This window comes from Hydra vulgaris, chromosome 04, assembly GCF_038396675.1.
Source record: "Hydra vulgaris chromosome 04, alternate assembly HydraT2T_AEP".
Classification (NCBI taxonomy): domain Eukaryota; kingdom Metazoa; phylum Cnidaria; class Hydrozoa; order Anthoathecata; family Hydridae; genus Hydra; species Hydra vulgaris.
In genome coordinates, this window is record NC_088923.1 from 10,441,114 (window position 1) to 10,457,546 (window position 16,433).

At 28.0% G+C, this 16,433-nt stretch overlaps 1 protein-coding gene across 1 annotated transcript in view; it reads right to left on the minus strand.

Moving 5' to 3' along the window:
- LOC100214734 (dihydrolipoyllysine-residue acetyltransferase component of pyruvate dehydrogenase complex, mitochondrial) overlaps positions 1-16,433 on the minus strand; it is a 53,042-nt gene that overhangs the window by 5,324 nt on the left and 31,285 nt on the right. Inside the window, exons 4-6 of the mRNA XM_065795413.1 lie at positions 10,569-10,733; positions 3,637-3,950; positions 3,407-3,544 (exon numbers count right to left, since the gene is read on the minus strand). Coding sequence (XP_065651485.1) covers positions 3,407-3,544; positions 3,637-3,950; positions 10,569-10,733 — 617 coding nt within the window. The remainder of the gene's footprint in view (positions 1-3,406; positions 3,545-3,636; positions 3,951-10,568; positions 10,734-16,433) is intronic.

A 16,433-nucleotide genomic window follows, 5' to 3' on the forward strand; every position in this document is an offset into this window, starting at 1 on the left:
TATATATATATATATATATATATATATATATATATATATATATATATATGTATGCATGAAAGCACATTACCTTAAACTCTCTTTTGTTGTCTTTTAAAAATGCTTATTATTCTTCAATATAAATAATGGTACAGTACAGTACATTAATGATAATAAATTGTCTAATGATAATATAAATAATGGTACAGTACATTAATGTAATTGTCTAATGATAATAAAGTCTAAAGCAAGATCTCCAAATATAAGTACCTTGAAAAATTTTTCATAGATTACAAAAATTTTTTAAACCTTTTGCAAAATGATAAACTCACTATTTGAAAGAACCTGTTTGCTTCTAGCTATAAGTATACTTGTAGGAAGAAAGCATCATTTATTTTCTCATTCTGGAAAACAATTTTAGAGTGCATTATGGAATATTTAGTAGAATACATTATGGAATATTTAGTAGAGTACATTATGGAATATTTAGTAGAGTACATTATGGAATATTTAGTAGAGCACATTATGAAATATTTAGTAGAGTACATTATGGAATATTTAGTAGAGTACATTATGGAATATTTAGTATATATCAATAATATTTTTTTGATTGTTCTTCTCATTTAAAAAAAAATGTAAAAACTACACCCCCCTTCCACATTAGGAAAAAAATTGAAGCACAAAATTCAAGAAAATATTTTTTTCGTGGTAACATGCGAGTAAATAACTATAAAACAAGCCACTCACTAGGCTTAAAATTTTAGACACTAGATTCAGTCTTAAAATCCAATTTTAAATTTAATTATTAGCTTTATTATACAAAAACTTTAGCTGTCAGTCATCTTTTTTTAAAAACTTTAGATGTCAGCCATCTTTTTTAAAAAACTTTAGATGTCACCCATCTTTTTTAAAAACTTTAGATGTAAGTCATCTTTTTTAAAAAACTTTAGCTGTCACCCATCTTTTTTAAAAAACTTTAGCTGTCAGTCATCTTTTTTAAAAAACTTTAGATGTCACCCATCTTATTTAGAAAAATTATGAATGAAAAGGTGGTATCAGAGAATTCAGTATGGATTATATTATTATGGATTTATTTTTAATAATTATTAGCTGATAATTCAAGAGACAATTGAATTGTTTATTTATAAACCATTAAGTTTCTCAGCATAATCTTTAAGTGAAATAGATAAAAAAAAACAAAAAACAAAGAGATATGTTGTGAATTGTTACTTTTTTTTATGTTTTTCTGAGTTTTCATTAAAAATGTTCAATCAACTGCACATCCTACCCAAAAAAATGTTGAACAGAAAATAGAACTTAGCAAATAAACTTTAGTAACTTAAAGCAATTATATTTAACTCTCTGCTGCTGCTAACTCAAGTGCGAAAATCTGTGAAAAATCTTTTTATGTATGGATATCTCAAACTCATGATGATAGCACATAGACACTTTTCATAAACCAATCTTAAATAACTAAAATTACTGAAAAAAACTTCAAAACTAAAAAGAGTTTTTCATTGATTTTTATACTTTATATAAATCAAATCTATAACTATGACATTCAAAAAGTTAGACTAAAAAAAAATTCCTAACTAAACTAACTTGATTTATGAATCTTATATGGATGATAAATAGACTTTTTTTTGTGAAACCACATCAAGTATTTTCGATAAAGTGAAACCACAACACATACATTTGATTGTGAGTGAACCAATTGAGCAGCAGTTCTAAATAAAGGATTCAAATCAATTTAATTTAAACACATGAAAGTTTAGAAAAAATAGTTACAAATCAGAAACATGTTAAAAGTATTCTATAAATTTTTATTGATCAAATGTATGAAGAATGTCTGATGATGTCAAATTGCGTGAACCTTTGTTAGCATTTGAAGTGCTAAAAATGATCAAGTGCAACAATTTTGTCATTGTGATTTTGATAAATAACAAGCAAAACGAAAATTGACAAAGCTGAAAATACTTTATTTTTATTTTGAAACACATGACAGTTACTTGAAAGAATTAAATAAGGAAAGTTTAAAACTTTCTGGTGATTGTGCCGGTGGGAGTTTTTTATTACATTTAATTATGAAACTAGATTTTACTGTTTGTTGAAAACCAGTATCTGAATATTTTATTAATTTAAATTCATCTTTATCATGCTCTCCCACTAAATAAACATTCATAGTAGAATCTTACATAATATACCTACAAATAACTGTACAAAATTAGCCACTTTGCATTTTAAGGAAGAACCTGCGCAAATAGTATAAAAGCTGCAACTTGAATGGCTAAGTAATTTTATTCTTTTGTAATTGAGCAGTAAATGATACGAAATAATGTAAATTGGTAGGATGAAGTTTATTAATAAATGGCTTCCTTATTTGCGCATAAGTATTTAGGCATAGCAATTCAAGCATAACAATTATTACTAAGCAAAATAATTGTTAAGTAACTAAATAAATTTTATTTAGTTGCCACCATAATGTTAAACATTTACAAAAATTTGTGATAAGTTAATTTTTATAAATTTAATTAGACTTTTCAATAACTTTAATTTTTTTTAAATAAATTGATGAGGTCTAAATTTTAATGTTTTTAAGGATGTTTCAAAATAGTTAATAGTTATATTAAAACTTCCATATTAGACAACTATGTTTCAATTGTTGCAATGTTAAAAACATTTAAACTTTAAAGGGAATAATAAATTTGAAAGATGCACTCAATTTGTTTCTTCGCAAAACAATTTTGTTCATCAAACGTGGTATTTTGGAGCTTTTGGTTGAGAGGTTGTAAAAACAATAATAAGAATATAAAAATGAGTAGCCATAAGTTACAATCATAGGAACCATCTTCAACAATAGAACAGTGAATACAATTTAAAAAAAAATTACATTCTATAACTGATGATTGGTTAATACACATTGCAACCTTTTAAACTTAATCAAATTAACCTGCTGACCACTATTCCTGCTGACCAGTATTCCTAAACCTAATAATAAGTATAACCTAATAATAGTATCATAATTGCACATATTGAACAAATATTACTATTGAATTATTATTAATAATTAACAAATATTATTAATAATATGTAAAGAGCTTTTTGAGATTTTTTTTTTAATTTTTTACAAGACTTTATTACTAATTATTATGACAACAAATCTTAACACAAGATTACTGCATAATAATAAGATTAATACATTCTTAACATATGATTTTTAACACTACTACTGCTATACTATATACTATTCATACTATATACTATAACAACATTCATATAACTATACTATATATAATATATACTATACATATAACAACACATTGTTGTTATTAAAACAATATGTTGTAATAACAACATAAAAAATTTAATTTTGGCAAAGAAAAAAAAGTTATCTATTTTTATGTTTTGAATAAAAATAATGACATACTGACGAATATACTCAGAAAACCATTGAGAGTTGCATTCTGGCACTTTGCGAAGAGATAATGCTGCAGCTTTAATTACAAAATCGTTTATAGAAAGTTTAAAAGCTCCAAGGCTTTCAGCATTGAGTTGAGCTCGCAACCTATTTGCAAAGAAAAAGTAGATTTGCAAATAGTTAGCAAAATATACATTTTATAAAAAAATATGAATAAAAAATTAAATATAAATTCTTACTCAAAAACTTTATCCATGTTGATTTCAGAAGTTAAATAATAGTGAGGCACAGTTTGCTTTGACTCAGTTAACCGCTTGGCTATTGTTTTTCTCATATTTGATAAAGGTATGTCTTTAAACATTACACCTTCAGCCATTGGTGGCTGAACCAATGAGGGCTGGGATACAGATGGTGTGCTTTGCAATTCTGGGGCTGGCTGTTTAGATATCGGAACAGCTGTAACTTTTTCAATTTTTGGAGCAATAGAAGGGGTTTTGAAATTTTCAATATCAGCCACAGTAATTCTTCCTCGAGGGCCTGATCCAACAACATTCTGTATATAAACAATTTCTCTATATTTAATATTTATATATTAACAATAATATAAATCTAAAAATTTTTAAATTTAAAATTGAAAATATAATAGGGTAGTGCTCGATACAACATTATTTTAAAATGACTTCTCATGCCACCTATGTGTCCTACATGTATAATGTAATAGCACTGCAGGGAAAAAAATTAGTTAAATATTTTTAAGAGCACCACACAACCCTTAAATGGTTAGACTTGTCCCTAATTTTTACACAAATATTTTTTCAAAAAGAGCTGCGATAAAATAAAAAATTTTGCGCTATTCAGGCCTCGGAATTAGGGTCAGCATTTGACAATGCTGACCTTAAAGTGTTTGAGGTTGGCAAAAAATTGCTGACCTTGTTTTTTTTTATGTTTTATGGTAATTCCTTTGAGACAAATTTTTTTTTCCGACCTGATGCTGACCTGTAACAGTTTGAGGTTGGCAATTTATTGCCGACCTCATTTTTCTTAATTCCAAGGGTTGGCTGTTAGAGTAGGTTATCTTAATGGTGAAAGAGTTGGCTGTTAGAGTAGGTCTTTTTAATGGTGAAAGAGTTGGCTGTTAGAGTAGGTCTTTTTAATGGTGAAGGAGTTGGCTGTTAGAGTAGGTCTTCTTAATGGTGAAAGAGTAGCTAATTCTCTGTTTGTTTTAATTATATTAAAAAAATAACTATAGAAAAATCAAAAGCACCAGCATACAAATAATTTTGAGTGTATTCTTCAAAATAGAGTGCCCAATGTTCTTAAAAAAGCAGAGCATTAATAAATTAAATAATATATATAATTAATAATAAAATATATGAAATATAACAAGCCTAATAATAATTGCTTATAATTAATACTTAATTTAACACTGCTGCTGCTGCCGCTGTTATCCATTCGTGCGCCTTTGATACAGAGTGTTTACCATACTTGGACTTATAATATTTCTCTTTATATTTTTTGACCATACGATAAGGTATTTATAAATCTTTATAATCTGTTAATATCTGCTTAATCAGTAATAAGATCAAAAACTTTGCTTCATCAGCTTAATTAGTAATAAGATCGAAAACTTTTTAATTTGATGACTTCTGTAGTAAAGGATAAACCTTATGTTATTTTTAAATGAGTATAATAACTTTTAAAGTCAAGTATTTTATTAGTCTTTTGTCAATCGTATTTAAAGTATATTATTCTATAATTTTTATTTCTTTAAATTAGAAGAGGACGATGACTCTAGAAGACGATGCTCTTTTCAAAATTCAAAACATCAAGCTCTTCTTAAAGTTAGGGTCAATCTCTAGCATCTCACACGATCAATTATATGTTGCATGTTAAAGAACAAGATCGTTTAATATCTTATTTTAAAGAAAATCTGTTTGCTTATATAATATAAAAAACCAGGTCATTTGATTATTTGATTTTTTAAAGTTGTTAAACATTTATTACGAGGTATGTTGTTAAACAAATATTATAAAAATAATGTTGCATTTTATAAATGTTTCTAATTTATATATTTTTCTTAATTTATATATTTAATTATATTTATGTGTTATTTAATATGTGTTTAAATGTGTTAAGGTTATATGGGTTTATATTTTGTAAGTGTGTAAATATCTTTTATATATGAAGTGTTTTTATGTTTGTGATGTGTTATAATGTTATGTGTTTATAGTTTGTAAGTGGTTATTATGTTATTTGCATGGTTTCAAATTGTTGTGACTTGGCTTAGTTTACAACAAGAGTGTTGACCTTGCTAGCCAAGTGGTGTACTTTGCTATTATGTGACTTGGCTTTGTTTAGAGCACGATTGTTGTCCGTGCCAGTTAAGTCTGTCATGAAGAAACATATAAATTAAATCTGTTTGTAGTCATAAAATGTGTTGAAAAAATATTGTTGAAAGAATGTGTTTATAAAAAATGCTGAAAAGATATATAGTTTTTTAATATCTATAATTTTTTTAATATTTATAATTTTAAGTAAATTTTATTGAAAAAATATATACTTAATTAAATATTTATATACTGTTACTGTTTGAGTAAATTTGTTTAAGAGATATATACTTTGTTAATTTTTGTTAACAATTTATGCTTTTATGATAGATAAATTTTGTTAAAAATTTCTTTTTATTAATAGCTCCTCCTCATTTAAAAATTTATAAATTTTTATTTCCTTCATTAAATATGTTTAACTTATTGTTTGTTTTTTTATAAAGGTAAGTGTACAAAGTATTACATAAGTTTTAATAATTTTCATTAAATTTTTAGGATTTTTTGTATAGAGAATGTTTTTTCCATAATAATATTTTAATGTTTTATACATTTTATCTTTAGAATATTAAATATATAAAAAAATTAAAACAGTTCAAGATATTTCCATGTTTCTTCACTTGAGGCGAATATATGATTGTTTATAGGGGTTTTCTATTAATAGTTTTGTATTTACTTATTAATTGCAAATCTTGCATTAAATGTGTTTCAAAGTAATGAAAAATTTTTTTTGACTGAGGATTACATTTCACTGTTCAATGCTAGAAGTATTTGCTGAGCAGACAGGCTTTATAATTTTTTCAATTTACTTTATTTATGAGTTCTTACCTGTAAACATTTTGTAACTTTTATTAATTACTTTTTATTGTTTTTTTGATTAAATATTAAAAATATTTTGTCAATAATTACTAATAACTACCTTAAATATATAAACACTACTCAGTTATAAAGATTATTTATAATTATTTATAAATTATTTATAACTATTTTAACAACTTATTTATAACTATTTTAAGTTATTGATAGAAATATGTTAAAAATATTTTTATCTTAATACATTGCTATATTATTTTAAAACATCTTATTTGAATATGACTATTAGTAGAGGTAGAATATAATTAGATAATTATATTATGCTCTGTTTTGTTTGCTTACACTTTATTTTAGATAAGTTAAGAAAGAAAACTTAAAGTTCATTCTTAAAATAAAAGTGCAACTTTTATTATATTAGGCATCATTTTTACACACTCCTTTGATGCTTGGTTATGTCTGATAATTTAAGAAGTAAAATTATTAGACTTTGTCGAAATGAAAGAAACCAGGCAGGATGAATTGAACCGTTGCCAAAACAAAAGAGATGAGCTTAGGCTAGCTGAGGTAAATTATTGTTAAAATGAAAGAGATGAGCCTAGGTGAGCTGAGATAAATAATTGCCCTTTCTGTTTTAGGGTTTGTGGGTAAATTTTGCATCGTGTTGGAAGTTTAAGGTCTGAAGAAGGCTTTCTACCCACATATTGTCAGTTAAATATATATGACCCTAATGTTGCAGTGTCATTCATAGTGGAACAACCTGGTAATGATGGTTGTATAAATGAGTTAATGCAACTCTTACAAACTTTAAATAATAAAGTTAACCCATTGCTTCTGGATTTAAAAACATGGGAGAAGTAGAGGATGAAAAAATGATGATGGCACAATCAATTGGAGCACCATGTTACACCAAGCCTATAACTATAATACTTTCCAGTATTATAGTTATAGGCTTGCTGTTAGACAAACTTTTAGTCTTAAATACAAACTAATTGGTCCTATATGATTAATATTTAATTTAATGCTGCTGCCGTTACTCATTTGGGCGTGTTTGACACTGAGTTTTGTTACGCTTGGCCATATTATATATCACTTTATATTTTTGACCACACGATAAGGTATTCTCAAATCTTTATCATCTCTATTATAATCTGTTAATATCTGTTGAATCAGTTATAAGATCTTAAATCTTTATATCAGATAATTTGATGCAATCATAAATTCTGTGTCATAAATGTGTAAATACCTTAATATATAAAGTGCTTCTATATTTATTATATGTAAGTGGTTATGTTATTTTTATGGCTTTAAAGTGTTGTGACTTGGCTTGTGAGTTTACAGCAAGAGTGTATTATTATTATTATTATTATTATTATTATTGTATTTTTATATATACAGCTCAAGCTGCTTCTTCTGGTACAACAAGTATGTTGTTGTACTTATACTTGAATTAGTACATTGATTGCTTTTATTGTACAATTTTATTTTTCAATACTTGACTCATTAAATTGATTAACTGTTATTATTATCATTTTTTTAATATTAGATTTTTTATAAGTAGCATGTTCTAAAACCAAGTCATTTGCATAACACATGCATAACATTTGCATGTACACATGCATAAACAAGGTATGTTATTGAATGAATATTTCACAAATGTCATATTTGTAAATGTTCTTGATTTATAGTTTTTGACAAGTATTTTTATGTGTCATATGATGTGGTAATGTGTGTTTTTATTATGTGTTATATAAGGCTTTATGGGTTTATATTTTGTTAGTGTTTCTATGTGTGTGCTGTTAGTAGTTAAAATATGGACAATAAACTCTGGATAACTTGATAACCCTTAACTTAAACTAATTTTAAAATTTAATTTGAGCCTTTATTTATGGATTATACTTCCAATAACTCTTACATTTTTTAAAAAGCTAATTTCTTGATCCCTTTTAAGGTTTAATATGTTATGTTATTTGATCCCTTTTAAGGTTACTGTAATATGTTATGTTATTTGTTAACTTTGTGATATTGTTGTTGTGTTGTGCTGATAGATGACTCGGTTTACTTTTACGTCAGGGTCTTTAGTTTAAAATGATTATTGGGTAGTTTCATTACTGAAACTGACTACATATAATCATTCACTAAAAGCTAAGGATTCAGTTTTCAAATAAAAACAAAGGTTTATCTTATTGTGATCATTTATTTTTAGCATTGCTTTTTTAAAAAGAGTTGTTAATCCAAACCTGCAACAATAAATCTTGAAACTTTTACAAAAGAAAAACAACCTCACTAAGTAAGTTTCTTATTTGTTATCTGTCAAACTTTTGAGTTTTAAAATAAATAGAGTACATAACAAATTAATCTGTATAAAAAAGCATTAAAGCGAATTCAATAACAATTTTGTTACATTTTTAGATCGAATTTTTTCCCCTATGATTGATTTGAAAGTTCCTACATAGCAGAATTTAAGAAATGTTCTGAATGTTGATTGTATTCAAAAAGCTAAAACAAAGCTTGATAATCTTCATACCATTTACTAAAAGATATATAATAATGAGAGAATGTTTTAATTTAAATTATTTTTATAAGTATTTTTGATACATTTTTATGTTGAATATAAAATTTTTTTGTAATTTTTTTTTTAAAATTTATATTTTTATTTTATCTCAAAAAAAATTTTTTGTTTGTTTCTCAAATAAATTTCTATATTTTTTATCTTTGGAATTATTGTTTTGAATAGATATATTGGCTATTTTTGCTTCGTTTTTTATATTTTCAATATCTTTTTATATGTGAATGGAAACCATTTATACTTTTATCATCTTTTGTACAATCAAGACGGTTTCCAATTGCATTAAGTATCGAATGCACAAACAACAGGTTTAATAATTTATTTGCCTAATTTGGCAGTAAAAACAGCTTAATTGTATGAATTTGTTAAGAGTTTTATTACAGAAAGACTTTTATAAAAAATATCAAACAGATAAAGCTAACTTATTTGAAGTAACTAGGTCTCTTGGGCCCATTTTTCAATGTTCAAACTTGCTTTTTAAATAAATCTTAATGAGAGGGTTAAAATATTATTAGCATAGCCTAAGTTTCCGAAAATACCTGAAGAAATGTTATGCAACTGTCTTTTATACTAAAGATACTTTTATTTTGTAAAAAATATTGAAGTAAATAAGTAATAATGTAATAATTAAAAATACTAAATAAGTTCTAAAGTATAGTAAATTAACTGTTAACCAAAAGGCAAGAACTTTAGGCAGTCAGTAAAACAGTTATGATATTTAAAAAACATTTGCTCATCAATTTTTTAAATTAAATATAATGGTATTCATTACATTTTATTTAAATTAGACTGTTTTCTTTTAAATTAATTATAATTTAACAACCAATAGATGGTTTGCAAAAAAGTTTGCATTTTACCTACTACCAGAACTTTAAATTGATTTATTTTTTGCCATTTACTAAAATAAATTAAGGTATGAAGACTAAATTAAGAATAAGTTTAGAAATAGCCGGGTGTGGAACAGTCTTACCATGACCCGCATCGTATGGGTCATGACAGCTAGTTAATCAATTAAATATTAATAAATTACAAACTATTCCAAATCACTGTTTGTTTAGAAATTGCCATTAATTCATTTTCAAAGAAAAAGGTTTTGAATTGTTTTACCTTTTAAATTTGAATCAATAAAACTTTGGGAAAGACATAGTTGAAACAATTTCCAGGTTTTTAAAAAATTATTAAAAATACTAGCAATATTTTTCTAAGATGTTGTTAAATGTTATAATGATAAAATATTTTTAAATGTCGTAATGGTCAGTCTAATTTTTATATTTAAAGTGTCTTTAAAAATGCTATTTTTTAATTTAATAAATAAATTTTTAGTTTAATAAATAAATTCTTTTCTTAATAATAATTTTTCTTGTATAATTCTTTATTCCACTTGATTAACTTTTTTTTTAAATAGGATTTTAGTAAAAATGACTTTTTTTAAAAATCTTTAAAATAAAAAAAATAAAAATGTTTTTACATTTATATCAACTCCTTTTTCCAAGGCAACACGTTTAGCAAGTGGGCTAGCAAATACACGGTTTGTAGAAGATGGTGGTGGAGGTTCTTCAACTACTGGAGGTGAATGGCTGGCAACTGTTGAAGGTGAAGCATCAAGCTTTGCATCAAGAGTAGTTTTTGTGGTCTAAAACACATTACAAAAAAATATATTTTGAACAAAAACTAATTTTACCTTATTAGTTAAAGTAAAAATAAAAACTCATAGGTCTTTTTTAAATTATGAATATTTTCATAACTTATAGTTATGAAAATATTCCTAACTTAAAAAAGGTATGAATATTTATGAATAGTTATATAGTACATTTATAAATATAAGGTGATATAACAATAACAACTTATAAACAAATATACAAATAATAAATAAAGTATATAAATATATAACAATAAGAAATAATAATAACTATTTAATAATAACTTAAAAAACTGATTTTTTGCTGTATGCATGCTGTAGTGTATTTTTTTATTTCTATTTCCGAAATGGAAGAGACGCAGCCATGACACATTAACTAGAATTCTAGCTAAAAACTTAGAGGTCAGAGATCTGATGTCAGCTCTCTGACCTCAAGGTTTATGACCTCTAATCCATAGAGAAAACTAAAACTAAAGTTTTTCCTAAAACCTAAAAAAAAATTATTTCGAGCTAATAGATTGGATAAAGTCATTTGAGCACTACATGGTTTTTTTTTTTTTTTTTTTTAAATTCTGATTCACTCCCAACAAAGCTGCAAGTAATCACTATTAAGTTGGAAGTTACTAGAAAAAAAGAATAGAGTTAGAGAGCAAGGAAACAGTTGATGTAAGAATTAAAAAGTTGAAGGTTGTATGAGTCAGGAAAACATGAAGATGGGAAAGAGTTCCAAAGGGTTGAAGTTTGGGGAAAAAAACTATACGAATAAAAGTTTTTCGAGCATGCAGGGACAGATACAGTAAAAGAATAAGACTTTGATGAATGGCAAGTCAATCAAGAATGAGTTTAAAATGGAACTAGAGGTGATAGCTTCTTTAAGCAGCGACCATGATAGTATTTGTAGAAAAGAGAAAGAAATGCAACTTTACAATGAAAGAAAGAGGCTCAAGCTTAGCAAATAGACTGGGTCTAACTACATTTACAGTTTGTTTTTGGACATTGTCTAGAAGAGAAAGAGCATTATTAAAAGAACCAGCCCAAATATGACAACAGTATTCCATACAGGGACTTCCATAGTTGTTTGCAGTAAATAAATGAGTTTTGTTGCAGTTAAAATTTACAAACCACTGTGAGCCCCAGTCTGTTACAGAAGTGACATCAGATTCAAGATCGGCCAAAAAACCAAACTTTGTCGAAAGCCTTAGATATGTCAAGAGCAATAGCCTAGCCTCTCCGCCTCTACCTAATGCACTATAAAATCTTGCCGTCATAGCAGATGGTAAGTCAGCCGTAGAGCGAGAGGATCGAAAACAGAATTGATTGTCTGACAGCAAGTTATTTGACTCAAGATTGGATGTGGGAAATTTGTTACTCAAAGACCTTGCTAATAACAGAAAGAAGACTGATTGGACAATAACTGGAGGGGTCAGAATGTTTTACCATCATCCCAAGGACCATAAGAAAATCACGAAAAGAGTCCCAGTCAGCTTTAGGGTTGTAGTAAGTAATGTGATGATAAAGTAAGTCCGAAAATGAAGTATGAGATGAAAGATTTAAAGAGATCATTGCATAGTCAGAACCAATTAAGGGAGAAAAGGAGAAACTAAACACAAAGTAGGATCAGAAAACAGACATAAATCAAGGAGTGAAGGTAAATGATTAGGGTTGTGAGGAAAACGAGTCACAATTAATTGTTAGTTAACTATCTGAGTAAAAGATTTAGAAATGCAGAAGGTATAGGCTTTAGTGCCAGCAAGGTCAATGACATTAGAGCCAAGCCATTCAGTGTGATGAGCATTAAAGTCACCAAAAACAACAATATTGGCAGAAATTTTTGATCAGAAATTTTTTCTGATCAAATTGATCAAAAGAGTGCAGTCTTGGGAAGAAGAAGAACAATAAAGAACAAAGAGAAAGGTGATAGAGTGATGAGGTGCTAAGTGGAAGCACATAAAGGAATAGTCAAAGGATTCGAACATAATTTCATGACAAATAGGTCAATTGATGTGTATGTATACCCCTAAGCCAAGCATGTGACTATTGGAGTCTTTGCGAATCAAAGGATAGTACTCATCAACACTGGGATCAGAAGAAGGAATAGCAGAATTTAAATTAGTCTCACTAAAAGCAAGCAAAATTCTGGTGAGTTTTGTGAGAGGTAAGATTCAATTGATGGAAGATTGCTTCGCAGATCAGCCTCTCTGAGATATACCACAAAGTTCGGGAAACCTTACTACCAGCCGGCCTCAGAACCATTAAACTGAGTTTTAGAGCTGTTACCTCATTAGGAGATAACAAGAAGAGTTGCATAGTCACTATCAAGGAGGCACAAGCAAAACCCTATGAGTAAAGTCAAGAAGGTCCAGCATTCATCATCCTAGGCAGAAAACAATGTAACACAGATTTACATCTATGCAAGCCTAATAAATGAAGTAGGGGTTCAAGGCTGGTCAACAGAATTATTCTGCTTACCCCTAAAGTCTTTGCCTAGGAGGCCTCCTACAAGACAGTAGCTGGATGAAGTCAACATCTCAAAAGATGAGTATTTTTATCGAAATGTAATTTCTTGTAAAATTTTAATTATTGCAGAAAAAAAACTAAATAATTAACAGTAATAATGCAAAAACTTAATAATTTAGAATACAGCATGAATTTTGGTCAGTGTATAACAATTCTATATTTTTGTTTAGTGTTTAATAAATAACACACTTTCAAAAAATACCAATTCAAAAAAGATGTCATAAAGAAAACAGAAATACTGTTTATACTTTCTGCATGAAGAAACACTTTAGAACACTATCCATTCAGACAGATAAAACTATGCATATCTTCTTAACGAATATCAATTTTCTTCACACTATAGTACCTCAAAAAATCTGTGGAGCATGCAGAATTGCTGTTCACAGGAAGTAAGAGTGGAGGGGGAGTAAATCATGTTTTTTTATTTTTTTTTATTTTTCTCCATCTAAATAATTTTCCTAATAATTTCTTAATTTTTCCTTATTCCTAAATTCTCTTATTCTCTATATCTAAATTTCCTTATTCCAAAATTCATTCCATTCTCATTCATTCTCTTCATTCCATTCCAAATTCATTCCATTCATTCCATTCACTCATTCCATTCTCTTTATATCTAAATTTCCTTATTCCAAAAATTCCTTAATTTTTCTAAATCTAAATAATTTTCTTTATCTAAATAATTTTTCAGAACTAGTGTGCCAAATAAAAACCTAAAATAAAGTGTATGCTACCTTGACATTCTTGGCAAGGTTCTTTTTTATAAGTACAAATAAAATACTTTCTGAGGCTACCAGAAGCTGCTATAAAACATGCTGTAGCAAACCATATTGTATCACATGCTATTGCTACAAAAGAAGCATCATCAGTCTTGTTCAAATTCGGATTTGTCAGTTGTTAAAATGATTAAGTTGGCACCAACCATAACAAAAAAGTTTCAAAACCACAAATTATAGAGCCTTCCCAAAATGTATTTTGGGAAGGCTCTATAATTTGCAAGTATTTTCAACAGCCGGAAATGTTATTACAAAGAAAAGAAATCAATTAACACCAGAACATGCAGAGATACTGGAGTTATGTGGAAACTTGGTAGCTGATAATGAAGAAGAAGATGACGATGATGAAATTCAAATCAGCAGCGATGTTGAGACGATGAATGATAATGATGATAATTCCTACATTTTTTAATATCTGTTCTTTTATATCTTTTTCCATGTTTTGTTGTAAATATATAATATAGGACTATAGTCACTGTCTGACTTGACAAAGTTTAACATTGATTTTTTAAAAATTAGTTTAAACAAAACACAAGGTTTGTTGAAATTTGGAAGATCCTGTATTCAGAAAGCATCACTAATGACAACGAGTACTCACTACATTGGTTGCAAAACCGTTATTCCTGACAGGCAAATATTTAACAAAAGCAAAACAGTTTGTGCTTTATAAGACTTTTTGGTTAACCAAATAGTCAGTTAACCGCAAATAGATGGGAACTGTTTGTCTAGCAGAAGTGTTCTCCAGAGCTGTCGTCTATACTCTCAACAAGTCGTCTAAACTATTCAACAAGTGCTTATCAGAGTCTTGTTTTCCAGCCTGCTGGAGAGCGGCATCTGTTATCCCTATCTTCAAAAATTCTGGAGAGCGATCTAATTTGTCTAACTACCGTCCCATTAGTCTTCTTCCTATCATAAGCAAGGCTTTTGAATCTTTAATTAACAAACACTTAATTTCTCATCTTGAATCTAATAACTTACTTTCTGACCAACAATATGGATTTCGATCTTCTTGTTCTACAGCTGATTTGCTAACAGTAATAACCAATAGGTTTTATCATGCATTAGATAAAGGTGGAGGGGCTATTGTTCTTGACATTTCTAAAGCTTTTGATAAAGTTTGGCATGCTGGTCTTCTCCATAAGCTTTCTTCTTACGGTGTATCTGGTAATATCTTTAAGATTATTGAGTCCTTCCTTTCTAATCGTAGTATAAAGGTTGTCCTCGATGGACAGCACTATTCTTCATATCCTGTTACTTTAGGGGTTCCTCAAGGTTCAATCATAGGCCTTATACTCTTTTTAATTTAATTTAATGATCTTCCAGATATTCTCACATTTAAGGTGGCAATGTTTGCTGATGTCACTGCCATTTATTCTTGCCATGATAAGAAGCCAACACTCTCTGATTGCTTGGAGGGGGCATCTGAGCTTGAAAAGGATCTCTTTTCTGCCACAGCATGGGGCTTACAGTGACTGGTAAACTTTAATTCAGATAAAAGAGCTAGTCTCTTGAGCCATCTACTAAAATTCATTCTCGTCTTACTTGTCATTCAATTAAGTCTCATCCTTTTTCTGTAACTGTTCCTAAGTGTTCCAAAAACTCTTATTCACCTAGTTTTTTTTCCTCAAACATCAGTTCTTTGGAATTCGCTTCCTTCATCTTGCTTTACTGATTCATAAAATTTGCAATCTTTGAAGTCGTCTGTCAATCATTATCTTGCTCTACAAACTTTATCTTTTCTCTTCCAGTAATTTCCAACTCTTATGGTGGTTGCTTGCAGCCTTGTTTAAAGCGAAGATTGTTAAGTTAAAAATTAGTTGTTAAGTACGAAAATTAAATTGCAAACTGTTTCAAAATCAATCCAAAACATCTTCATAATCAAGTCAAACAGAAGCTAATAGCAAATGAAATGGTGAAGTCTCTGAAAGACAACAATGGAAATCATACGACAGATAGTCATAAAATTTCTCATTTAATGTTTATTTCCAGTCTTTATTTGTTGTTGAACAGATGCAATTACATCACATGCCAACCTTTGAAAACTGAATAGAAATGGAATGTGTCCTGAGTGAAGTAGAAACAACAACTAAATCTGTTCAGCAAAAACTAGAAGAGCTTATTGAGATAAAGTCAAAAGACTATGATAACATGCATCAATGTGTTCTTTGAAACTGTACCACTGCATTAGCCAGGCCGTTAGTTATGATTTTCAAAAAATCACTGGCTGAAGGCAGAGTCCCCAACCTAAGGAAGCTATAAAACGCAACTCCTATATTTAAAAATGGACGCCGAAGGAAATGCTCGAACTTCAGACCAGTGTCTCTCACATTAATACCCTGTAAGATAATGGAAAATTTTATACACAAGAAAATCATGAAACATTGTCTTGAAAACAGGCTCTTCA